Source organism: Hyperoodon ampullatus (genome assembly GCF_949752795.1).
Source record: "Hyperoodon ampullatus genome assembly, chromosome: 11".
In the NCBI taxonomy this organism is placed as follows: domain Eukaryota; kingdom Metazoa; phylum Chordata; class Mammalia; order Artiodactyla; family Ziphiidae; genus Hyperoodon; species Hyperoodon ampullatus.
Window position 1 is genome coordinate 3006215 of NC_136924.1, and position 13353 is coordinate 3019567.

At 44.8% G+C, this 13353-nt stretch overlaps 1 protein-coding gene across 1 annotated transcript; it reads right to left on the reverse strand.

Annotated features, from left to right (window-relative positions):
• Positions 1–3677: 3677 nt before the first annotated feature.
• On the reverse strand, positions 3678–5536 carry PHLDA1 (pleckstrin homology like domain family A member 1; the record flags this gene model as incomplete). Its single annotated transcript, XM_079715201.1, has 2 exons — positions 3678–3966; positions 4401–5536. One exon carries the CDS (start codon positions 5534–5536, stop codon positions 4427–4429), a length of 1110 nt encoding a protein of 369 aa, XP_079571327.1. The 3' UTR covers positions 3678–3966; positions 4401–4426.
• Positions 5537–13353: the final 7817 nt, after the last annotated feature.

Sequence of the window (13353 nt, forward strand, 5' to 3'; positions counted from 1 at the left end):
TGGTCTGGAAGGACCACCTGTTGTTAAAATCTGCTTCCCCACCACCCAGCTGATCACCAGCAGGCCAGCTTCAGAACAGGTAGTTTTTACGCAGCTGCATCTAATGGTCCAGGGCCCTTCTGCTTCCTTCATTGGACAATAATGCCCTTTCTAGGAAACCCTGTTGGATCCTTTACTCCATTTGACAGATGGAGTCCTGCCAACAAAGTCACAGATCACTCTGTCATCCAATCTTATGTAAATCTGGATTGGCTGTTCGGCACCGCAGATCAAAATTCACCCTTTAAACTGTGTCAAGAATTTAGAAAATAGTTCTTAAAAACCCATCCAACCCGATTCCACAATTAATACATCTTAGGTTGTTTTAGGTAAATAGGTGTTATTTCTCTTGAAAGAATCACTGATGGATTCATCGAGCTCTATAATTCCCAAATTTAAATTTTATTCTACTGAGGGCATTTTACTGGTAAAGCAAAAACGAATGAGTTTGACATTTACAAAAAAAAGAGGAAAAGGAATGTTCACAGGCCCATCGTCATCCTACAAAGCTCTATTTTCTATGAGATTGCTCCAGTTTCATTCAAGTCTTAGATCCCTCTTGTAAACCTGCCACTGAACGTGACACTGTAAACACTTGGAGCCAAGCTAAAACCAAGTCACTCTCCCTGGGGACAGAAAACAAGTGATGTGTTTGAACCCACACACTGGCAACAACTCATATAGTGTCAGACTTAAATGAAGAGTCTTTAAGAGAAATAGTGTTTGGAATATGAGAGCAATACAGCGTTAAAACGGGCCCCTCAGCTTAAGCCAGACTTCCTAACGGTGCTAACGTGTTAAGAGGAGCTCTTTTAAGCAACAACTGGGCTTCGTTCTTTTTTTTTAACCTCCATTGAAAAAAATACGTGAAGTGAAGTTATAAAGTTGGTTTGATTTCTACATGATGAGAGAATCCCCCTTCCTCTATGAGGGGAACGTTCACTTTGAAAGGGCCCTTTATAGCCATTCGCTCTCTGACCTCAGCACTCCCCGTAGGGCATACACAGATCCATGTGGATCTCCACTAAGAAAGTATGTCCAAGGAGTTCCGTCACGATGCATAGCCGGTCCCAGTGGTAGCTGTCCTCAGGGAATCGCATGAGAGCAAGTAGAGAAGGAAGCACTGTGTGAGGCCAGAGAAATCGCCCTCCTGGGTGCTGGGGAGTTAGACATTTTTTCCTTCTTTCATTTGTCCCAACAGATAAGTCATTGAACTCACTGTGTAAGAGGCTTGGTGCCAACACAAGTTCAAAGACAAAAAGTTCAGTTTCCAGATGGGACATTCCTTTTAATTTTCCAACTTTTTACATTTTATGTTTATTTAAGGGGTGGGTTTTCTACTGGACCTGTCCTCTCCTTCTTCCTTTTCTTGGGTTGAAAGAAGAATCACCTTTCTCCATGAAGGTGATTTGTCAGGCCTCAGAATACCCTAAGTGGTTTGTATCATTTTCTTACAGGTAAAACAGAGCCACCAACACATTATATGATTTGCATTTGTATTTTGTTTTGCTGAGTATTGTTAAGTATGCTCGTTTTTTGTTGTTGTTATGTTGGAAAAATTATTAAGCCATAATAAGTGTTAAATAAAGAAAAAATCCCATCCTACTCCTCTCCTTTCTAATTTCTGAGGTTTCACAGTTAAATGCTAAGAGGGGTTCAGACTAGAGAGTCACTAAGAGGGTCAACTCAATATAAATATCACAGCAGAGCAAGGACTAAGGGCTGTGGAAACATAATACAAGGAACCACGATTCCGGTGGCCACATTACAAACCAGAGCCATTGTGAGAAAGAAAAAAATTCTAGCAGCCACGAGGGAGCCTGGGCATACTTTTTTTTGACAACAGTACCTAGCCGGTATGCAAGCTAACAACATACAAGTGCCTTTAAAAGCCTACAAGAATCTTAATTTTAAAAGTATTTGGTATGGATTTTAATTTTTTTATAGCATGAGAATTTGAAAGAAAAATCCTTCCATCTGGAAAAAAAAGCTGTGGTTTAATTGGGCTTACATGATCTGCATGTATTAAAATGACAGTACAATGAGGCATTATTAAAAAGCACAGCAGTGGTTCCAAAGAAATCAAACTGAACTTGACTTAAGAACTCTTGAGATCTGCTCTGAGATGCCCATCATATATATTTTTTCACAACTGCAACTTAGTCTCTGCAAGTGGGAGTTCACTTAAATTCTGCTTGCCATTTGGTTGACGTTTATTTCCCCCACCACTTCTTGGATTTGAGTTATGATCTCAAATTTTAGTTATTTAAATATTGCACTGAGAAGTAATTTGACCTTGAAACTCCTTTTCAGATGGAGGGAGAATAAAGATATCTCTAGCATGAAATTCTATTTTCATTTCTTGACTACAGAACTTAGCAGTGGCCCAATACTGACCATTCCAATTTGGAAGCTGGAAAAATACTGATCAAGACTTTGCAGAAAAGATGATGGTAAACAGAGACCCGTTAGTAAAGCTAGGCAGATAGGAAGTGATTTTCAGCCGCAAGAGGATTTGGTAGCATCTATGGGCTCTTTTTAAACTTAAGTAGCATCTGCCCTTGTGGATTTTGACCATCCTTTTGATTTAACACAGAAGAGGGTTTGTTCTACCTTTAAAAGCACATGCTCTTCCCCCACCTCCCCCTCCCCCGCCCCAACAACCCCCCAGACTCCTGAACAAGTCGCTGCTAAAACAAGACTGGGGTTGTTTTCTTACTGCAAATCCAGTGTTTATCCAGTCCTTCCTTTTTCAATTTCTGAGTTTAGCTAACCTAACAACAAAACATATAACCCTTGGATTTCTCACAGAGCAATAAAAAGCAAAACAGCTGGTGTCTCTGATCAACATTATTCTCAGAATGAAAACAAAAAGCTATGACTCCTAGTCCTTTGAAATATTTACAAACTGTATTTTAAACTATGAGATTCTAGAATATGTTTCTAGAACAAAGTAAAAGGGCCAGAAAATGTGGTTCACATCAAGTGTGCAAAGCTCTTGGAGAAGGGTAATATCTATGGTGGTTAAGAGTACAAATGTTCTCTCAAACAAGTGGAATAATTCTTTTCCCCCACTATGTTTTTTGAAATGAAACACCTAATGCATTCATACTGAGAAATCATAGAAAACTCCTTATTAAACCCTTCACACATAGATAATCTAAGGAAGCCTTTTCCTACAGCAGACCCAGCCTTCCTTGTATATTCAGGATATGATCATCTTGCCATCAGCTGGGTTATGTTTGAAATATTCTGAATCAGCTATCATTACTACTGATTTCCTTTTAGAAAAAGCAATTCGATTTTTATAATTACACAATTCTGAACATTTAGCTTCTTTAAACTTCCATTCTACACAAAATATGTGTCGAAGGAAAAAGAAACTCAAAAGAAAAGAAGAAGAAAGAAAACTCCACATAGTATCACAGAGTTTAATTTCAACCACCTGGTATAACATTTAAGTGTCAGACCTTCTGAAAAAGAATTCTTGATGTGTTCCCTTCACCACCCTTTTACTTTCTTCTTTCCCAAGATTAGAACTTACTAGGGAATAGGTTTTTGAAAATAAAGTTTCTTTTTTGGAAAATGGCCTACATTCAGAAATGTCTCAGAACAAGCATTAAAAAAAAACTAATAAATAATCATAAATCAAAATACATTAAAATAACATTACAGTACATCATCGCTCCTAAAAGGTCCACCATACTGGAAGATCCTCTCAAAGGTTCATAAATAAAGCCTCTGGACTCGAAATCATTTCCTGCATTGTGATGAAGACTATGCAGAATAACTAAGAGGAATCGCCAAGTTATCGGTCGTATTCTGTCCAAACTACTTGGTCTGGTGCGGGCGGGGCGACTGTTTTGTTTTCGATCCAAGTGAAGACAACAGAAAGGTGCTCGTCCCACTTCCTCAAGTCCTCACAACCTGGAAAGAAATGACACGGATTGAAGTGGCTCGGACTCCTACAAGACCCAGTTCTCTTCGGGCCTGTCCCGTGGACAAAGCGAGCTCAGAAGGACACCGGGGTCGCTCCCTCGAGTCCCCAGACACACTCAAGTGGCGCTGGTGACAAGGAGAGAAGCTGCGGCGTCGCTGGGGAGCGCACCAGTGAACACGCGTGGGTCAGCGTGGGCGGGCGATCAGGAGAACTTCCTGCGCCGCCCGAACCCCGCACCCTCCCCTCTCTGCCCCGCCTCTCCCGGCTCCAGCTTGTTCCCTTCTTTCCGCCTCCCAGAAACCTGCATTAATTTCTCATTTTTCCACCCAGGATCCGAACCGGGGAAAAGGCTTCCTACCGCTACCACCCCCAGCCCCACTCCTCGGAACCTCCCTCGGGAGCCGAGCTGCCGGGACCTTACCTCGTCTGGCCCGGGTGCTGCCCTCTTCAGGCAGAGTTGGAGGTGCTACGGAGAAGCCGGTGGCCGTGCGGCTGCGAGAGCGGTAGTGGGTGCGGGTGCGGATGTGGGTGCGAACGCAAGTGCGGATGCGGATACGGATGGAGCGGCTGCGGCTGCGGCTGCGGCTGGGGCTTGGGTTGGGGCTGCGGCTGCGGCGGGGCTTGGGGGTGGGACTGGGTCTGAAGCTGCGGCTGCGGCGGCTGCTGCTGGACCAGGTGCTGCTGCTTCTGCCGCGTGGACTTGACCGCCAGGATGGCCTGACGATTCTTGTACTGGACCATCTGCAGCGTGATCTCCGCGTTCCAGCCCTGGTCCTGCGGGCACCGAAAGTCGATTTCCTTGCCCTCGGCCATCACCACAGTGAAGTACATATACTTGCCTTTGCGCTCCACGCAGTCCACGGTCTTCATGTTGGAAAAGTGCAATTCCTTCAGCTTGACGGGCGGCTCGAGGCTGCCCACAGCGGGGCCTCCGGGTTGGGATGGCTCGAGCGGCCCCTGCCCGGGCTGCTGCTGCTGGTGTTGCAGCTGTTTGGGCGGGATGAGCAGCAGCCCCTCCTCAGTGAGGATACAGCACTTTTTCTTCCAGAGCTGCAGCAACCCGTCGCTGCGCTTCTCCAACACACCCTCCTTCAGCGCCTTGCAGCCGCTGCTCTCCAACATCCTCCCGGCATAGGGGGGGCCGCCGCTCGGCTCGGCCTCTCCTCTTCCAGCCGCCCGGGCCGGGGCGGGCAGCAGCAGCCGCGCGCCGTCCTCGCCCCAACGGCTCCCGCGGCCGCCCGCCCGGAGCGCGCAGAAGAGGCTAACGCGCAGGAAGCAGAGCGGCGGCGGCGGCGGCGGCGGTTCCTCGGGGTCCGGGCAGCAGGGCAGCCGCGTCCTGATGCGCCACAAGGTCCGGGAGCTGCGAGCCGCCGGGCCTCTGCCGTCCTCTTGCGAGCGCTCACTGAAGGGCTCTGGCCGGGCCCCCTCGCGGCGCTTTTGAATGGGCCATCCCCCCCACCCCCGAGTGACACCCAGCGGAAAAGGCGGCTCCTGGCGCCCGCGCCGCGGGGGAAAGCCCAGCTCCGAAAGGCACTCCGCCGCCGGCGCACGCCTCATTAACTTGGGGCCTTTCCAAAGCCGGCCGCGTCCACGCCCCCCGCGTCCCTTGCTCCGCCTCTCGCCGCCCACTCGCTTCCGCGCTCCTTCCCCGGGATGGCTGCAGGGACCCGAGTCCCGGAAACTCCTCTCCTCCGCCGGGGGCCACAGCCGAGGGCGCCCGAGATGGCCAGCGAAGGATGCCGAGGCGCAGAGGGCGCCGAGAGGCCATCCCCAGCCGTCCCACCTCTCCTCCCGGTGGGGCTCTCTACTAACAGCCTCAGAAAATGAGGATGGGGCTGCGAGGACGGGTACAGCTACCACAGTGCCTGGTACGCCAAGCTGACCCTCTGCCATCGGGAACCCAGCCCTGGGGATTGGCGCTGCCTGGGCGAGCAAGGAGCCTGGGGGTGAGGCTCGCGAGCCGCGGAGTCCCGTGGAAGCGTGCCTCCCCCGGACACTACGTAAACATCTTAGTGCACAAAGGCCGAGAGGACACGGTGCCTTTACACTCACATTCGCTTACGGTCACTAACTAGCTCTCGTTGGAGACGAAGGGGCGATTGTTAAAGCAACAGCGCTCCCGTCTGTTCCCGTTTGGAAGGGGACCACTTCGGAGGGCACCTCGCCTTCCTTTTCTCGGGCCAGGAGCGCGGGCACTGCCAATCTTTACCCGTGACACAAGCGCTCTAGCTTCCTTCTTGACCCACCCGTACAGCCCGCAATATCTCACAACAGTAATTCAACTCTAACGACAAATTCAGGTAATGCCCGGTCCCAACACTTTAAGGCAGTTTAGCCTTCCAAACGGCAGGCTAGCCTCCGCGGGTCCCTCTTTGCAAACGCCTAACGGGTCAGAGCTCTTGGAATCTCGTTTATCTGTAACCTGGGGAAAGTGATGCGGCACTCGCCCCGAGCTCCCTCCTACGCTCCATTTAAACAATGTCTATAGACATTCTGGGAAACAAGGCAGAATAAAGAGCCTAAGCCGAGACCAAATCTCCTGGGGGAAATGTATTAAGTAAACAGAGAACCCCAACTAGGTACCGACCCGGAAAATACGAAGAATTACACAAAGAAGAAATAAATCGGTGGTGGATAAGTCAGAGTTGGCCAAGGTAAGAGGAAAGGCTGCTACTTGGACTCAAGAAGGACGAAGGGAGAGCTTAGCTCGTCTGTAGTTGCATCAGGCTGGAACAAAGAATTCAAAGGCGGAGAAGGGAGAGAGGTGCTTGGAGAGCAGAACAAGATTCAAATTCTTTGTGCGTCACGCTTAAGAAATTCCAGGTTTATCCCAAGGTAATCGAGAACGGAGGATAACTTTTAAACACGGGAGGGTCCTGAATCTTAATCTAAGGAACAATGTTTCAGCAAATGGGACAATTCCAGCACAATCCTGAGACCCACTCAATTGCACTTAGTGGGCTCTCACGGCCTTCACATTTTTGATGGATTAGTCTTTTAAGGAGAAAGGCAAAGTCATGTAAAGATTACATTTTTAAAAGGTTACTTTTTTAAAGTTCTGTATACCAGTGAAGGACAAACGCTGCACCTAACATCTCAGTTTCTCCCTTGCCTTTGCAGGACAAGTGAGCATTCCAGAGAATTTCCACATGACCAGCTGTTCCATCTTTTTAACAGAATGCCATTCTTCAGCTCATTTAGAAAGGATACTTCCTTTAAGTGTGTAATTCAGAGTCTCTGAGGGCAGGTGTAGTTGGGAAAGACATTTCATATGGAAAATTGATACTATACAAACTGAACTGGGTAAAACATTAAGATGTATTCTGGAAGCCCAAGCCATTTTCTTGAGAAATACAACATTTGGTGTTCCTATCCTTCTGCAGTTTATCAGGATGCAACAAATGCATTCTATCTAAGCTACTTCACAATGTCTGAACAACCAGCAGCACGATTTTCAAAAGCACTTGTTATAATTAGAGACTTTAAAACTCAGAATTTCCAGTTGGGTATTTCACGACTTACTGACTTTGTGAACAGCTCAGAAGTAAGTATAGTTTGCCTTCTCCAACCATAGTGCAACTGATTATTGGAAATCTCAGTAGTATAATATAGGAATCTTGTAAATAGGTGACAACTTTGCTCTTAATTTCACCAGTCACCACCAACTCACAAAAATGGCCATATTACCATTAAGACAAATTCGCAGAAAATGAATTACAGGAAATAACTGCCCCCCCCAAAAAAAAACCCCCACAACTTCAGTTGTAGATAATGAAAACCTACGAATGTCACTTAAAAATTACTAAAGTTTAGAAAGCTAGCTAACAAGTCATTGCTTTGGTAAACAAGTCTGAAAAGGCTCAAGTCAAAGTGGATATTATGGCCGGCTGCATCAAGTTGTGTATCAGCAGCATCTGAGAGTTGATCATCTTCTGCTCTAGGATAGTTCTTCACTGGCTTCGAGGACATCACTTCGCTTTCCTTCCACCTCCCTGGTCATTGTCTGTCTCCTCTACAGGTTCCTCCTCTTTCCAATCTTTTGAGGGCCCCAAAGCTCAGCCCTTGGTTCTTTTATCTACACTCACTCCCTTGATCTCATCCAGTCTTATTATTTTCAATAAGATCTATATGCCCGACTCCCAAATTTATATCCAGCTGCTTGTTGCCAAAGAATAAAACAAAGACTACCAAAGTTAAAAAATAACACCCCCAGGCAAGGGAACACATACTGGTGAAGACATGCACTGAGTAGTTCGCTAGAGGGAAGAGTCTGAGGGGATTTTGGATCACAGAAAGCATGGTTCATAGAGCTTCTGCAAATAAAAAACAGCATGCCGGCTAGCATGGAGTCCATAGGCTTATATATGACTGGTTAAAGCAAATTCCTGGGTAGGACTGGTTCAGTAAGGGTCTGAAGTCAAAGTTCATGGTTTTTTTAAAGAGCCTTAGCTGGTTAGAATGGCTGTAATGAAAGATACCCTTCAGTTTTTATATATTCCAGGCTACTGTTACTGTAAATTGAATTTTTTCCTTTTCCCTTTCTCTACAGTACTATTTGGGTGTCTAATAGAGAACTAGAATATATGCACTCCCAAACTTATCTCCTCACCCTGACCTGTTCTACTTACCTGCAGTCCCCCTCTCAGCTGATGGCAATTCTATCTGTACAGTTGCTCAGGCCAAAACCCTTGCAGCAGTACTGCCCTTAGAACAAGACAATAGGAGCCCTGTGCTTTGAAGAGCCAGTACTACATGCCTATCTGGAACTCATACTTGTTCTAGACTACACTCCATGTACTCACTCCAAATACCCTGCCTAAATGACCTCGGCTATTTCAGAGTATTACATGACCACTGTGTGCACTGGTGTGTAAGGTAGGTGGACAGATTGTGAACATGCAGGCTAGGAATGTCCACACAAACGTGCAGGAGGCCCCTTGCCATACAATTCAGAGGCAGGGATGGGAAGACAAGGAAAGTGGCACACAGGCAGAAGATCAGCTTCCTCTCAAGGAAGGGAGTTTTAAGGATCTGAATTTCAAACCTGGACCTCCAGGTACTTGGGAAGGTGTGTTTGGCAGGATAGTAGTGTGGGACATACCTTCGTTGAACAGAACTTTACAATAATCACTGGCGTCTCCACTGCACTCCTACCCCAGGACGGCACATGTTTAGGAGCACGCCTGCCGTGCAAAAATCCTTTACTCGCTTTCCAGTACCCAATCCACAAAGTGAGTCAAGAGATCCCATCGGTTATGCCTTCGAACCACATCTGTATTCTGTCCATTTCTCTCCACTTCGTCACCACCCTGATCATCTCTCCCCCGAAATACTGCCATGGCCTCCCCGATTCTACCCTTGTTGTCTTATCACCTATATTATAATCTACTTAAGACATCCCAATCACTTTCTTCAAGTCTCTGCTCAAATGTCATCTCAATGAGGGCTTTCCTAATCACTCTAAAACTGCAACCACCCAATTTCCCTTAATTTTTCCCATAGCATGCATTACCTCCTAACATAACTGAATAATTTATAATGCCTATTGCTTATTTCTGTTCCCATTCCTAGAGAATGTCAGTTCTTCCAAGAGGTCAAAGATCATTGTTTTGATATGTCCCAATCACCTAATACATTTCCTGGCACACAGGAGGAGCTCAACATATGTAGAAATTTTAAGTTGGCTCAAAAGCCTGTATCTGTCATAAAAAGAAAATGTCTTCAAATGCTTGACAGACTTTTCATAATGCATCCTACTTTTTAAAGTTTTCAAACTGTAACAAGAATTTATGAAGACTTCTAAAACTTGCCATACCAATACATGTATTTGGTAATAGTTTTTTTTTTAGTAAGTTTATTTATTTTTGGCTGCGTTGGGTCCCTGTTGCCGCGGTGCGCGGGCCTCCCACTGAGGTGGCTTCTCCTGTTGCGAGCATGGGCTCTAGGGGCACGGGTTTCAGCAGCCGTGGCACTAGGGGCTCAGTAGTTGTAGCTTGCAGGCCCCAGAGCGCAAGCTGAGCAGCTGTGGCACACGGGCCCAGCTGCTCCGAGGCATGTGGGATCTTCCCAGACCAGGGCTCAAACCTGCGTTCCCTGCATTGGCAGGCGGATTCCCAACCACAGCGCCAGCAGGGAAGCCCTGGTGATAGTTTTAAAAAATTGAATTAACTATACATGCTAAGCCTCTCTGAACTTTAAATGCTACTATAGTCTATAAATGCTATCTAAAATACGTCCTACAAACCTTCCTTTTCCTGAGCAGCATGCAGCTTAATATTGAGAGGTATTTATACATCATCCTATTGCTTGCTAGTAAGAGTAATCAAAAAAAAAAAAAAAAAAGAACATAGTAATGGAACTGAATTGATAGAATTTTCTTAGTTGGCAGATACCTGCTTAGAAGTTCATTAATACTGGCTTAAAGACATTTAACAGAAGTTATAAAGTTATAGTGTTTACTACCATTTACAATTTGATTACAAGATTATAAAACTTTTAATCTATAAACTTCCTAATTTGCAATATAAAGTAGAAACTCATGAAAAATATCATTATTAAAGATTTGGATAAAGTTCAAATGTCTTTTAAGAAATAGTTAAAAGCCGAGTAATCATGAAAATACAAGTCAGGTCACCTTCATTAGTGCATAAAGGCCTGTGTTCAGACTGCAATTTAGACTTCTTAGCCATTCATGTCTTCATTTTTAAAAATTCTATTCAGTAAAAATTTTATAAAGATTCTTATTTCCAAAATGCTGAGATGAAAAAGTTAACAACTCAACTGAATACAGAACTATTTTTCTTCACAGATGCGTCCCTCTAGCTGCCTTCCTTTTCACCTAAAGTTGATGAACTGTGCCTCCTAGTGACCAATTTGTATAACACAGCTTAGAGCAATTGAGAATTGTGAAGTGTTCAAAACAGGGCTATTACAACCCGTTTACAGATCAAACACTGTCAATCAGCCGTCTCTGTCCTTTCTATTGTGCCAACAGCCTAATTTTAGGTTCTCATTTCTCTCATTCATGCTCTTGTAACAGCCCAACCACTTGAATCCACACTATCTAATACACTGCACTGCTACCACTTCCATTCCTAAATTATGATAGAAAAGTTTTGGTCTCCTCCTATTCATATAAGAGAACATCCCAACTCCTTATTCTAGCATGAAAAGCCCTCCACAGAAATGTAAAGCCCTACCTGCCCTTACAATTTAGACTCTCCTTCCACTCAACCCTAAGTGAGCTCGTCACTTATCTACTTTGTGCTGTTTTTGCTTTTCCTAAACCTCAGTAACAATTTGAGCAGGCAACACTGTACTGATACTGACTTCTGGGTCTTCAGGGATGGCCGCAGAGAAGCACCAGGTACTTCACTGACTGACAGTGGAAGCACTGGTAAACTTGTCTGCAGGTTTACTTTGAGCGTTGCCCTGGCAGATTAGCATCCAAGCCTCTGCCTTCCAGTAACAGCCCATAAACACCTAATGTCCTAAACCTACTTCTACTCAAACTAGGTAAATGCTCCTGTTGCTTGCAACTCAAATATCTGACGGATAGCCAGTGGGCAAATCTCTCCTTTTAAGGGACTAGAGTACATGGGGAAACTCCCTCTTTTGCAGTCTTCTTTTACAACATAGCACACAGTCTGAGAACAGACTTCAGTTTGATCACTGATACCTGCAAAAAAATGAATAAATCAGTAAATAAGCAAAGGCCTTTTTTAGGTGGTAGAAGAGGGAAAGTAAAAGCAGTGAGTATAGAGAATTCCTTCCAAAAATTCAAGGATACAGGAAAACAGGTGGTATGATAAACTTGCTTGGGTGTTGCTGTAAATGGCAAGGCTACTTCAGAAGAGGAACTCAGGTTTCGAAGATCAAGACTGCAGGGTGGAGGGTGCATCACAGATGACAGCTGACAGAGAACCAAGGAGCAAAAGAGATGGAATAAAAGAATTCTGTGGGGTGGCCAGGCCCAGAAAGATGGAGGAACACTTTTTACCAAAGAGAGAATCCAGGAAACCTTTTTATGGCAAGCTTCCACACTGCCACTAAACCTAAGAGGAAAAGCAAGGCCCCAGGTGAGAGGCAACAACAAAATCGCCACACAACTCGTGACTACAAACTATTTAACTATCAGCATCCTTTAACAGATCAGAAACTGGAACATTTAGCATTTCTTGTTTCTAATGAGATTCTATTTACACTTTTGCTTAAGTCACTGTCTCAACTTCACTTGTGTACGCAGGGGTTCTGGGAAAGATTATCATGTAAGACAAAGCGAAAGATGGCTAAGACTCCAATCAGAACTCATCTTCAGGTTGTATTCCTAAATCACCTTTCTGGAACTGGTTTGCTTATTTCTGAAATGCAGCTGTTTGCCTCCTGTCTTCCAGGATATCCTAAATCCTTTACTAAACCTGAAGCTCTTCAGCGTGCATGGCTGATGTGGCTGGGATCCCAGCCTTTGTTCTACCCAGGGTCTACTATATCAAGCAGCCCCGCTTTTGTGCTGAAAGCGCAAATCGTAAGCCCATCTCTAGAGACGGCTGGATGCCAAGAGTCTTTTGCCTCCTTCAGCCCCGCCTGCTGCCTAAAACCTGCTAATAATGGGTAAGAGTGGCAGCAGCCATTTCAGATGATAAAGCAACTTTAAAGGCGGAAGCCATATGTCAAGGAAAACAAAGCAGAGGATGAAGCTCTCAGAGCAGGTGGGAGCAATGATAGAGGCCAAATCAGCTGACATCAAACACTGACTCCAACAAAGATCAGCTGGGCAGCCCTGTTATTTACCTTTTACCCTTACATGTCGAGAGGGAATAATTACCATTTTCAAACAAGTATTAAGATTAAATAAAACATTATTTCTATTACCTTAAATGGCTGAATACGCATTGGGGTGTTTTTTTAATGCTGATTAACATTTATAATGCAAAGTCCCACCTAGTCTGAAATACAAACAGTTGAGCAATGAAGCTTTCTTCTGAACCCCGAACTATGTAATATACCCAACCTTTGAAAAGAAATATGTACTTAATGGTCATCGTATACTTACCATTTACGGTTCTTTTACTAATCAAGCTTGACATTTTAATGATCAGAGTGAGCTAATTATGTGTACATTTGGTTATCTCAATTGTCCAGATAAATTCAAATGATAAGATTCCAGTATAATAAAGTAAAACATTCTTTCTCCATAAACAGGCGTACAATACATAATTTAACCTTTTCTGATGTTTCATTTTGGGAAACTATTGTAGCTTTTGTTTTATCAATACTATTATAGCCAACTGTATTTTCCAAAGACAAACTGTGGACACTACAAGATTCCAGTTCCTCTCACCTTCCCCAAACTATATCATTCCTCCAGCAAGATG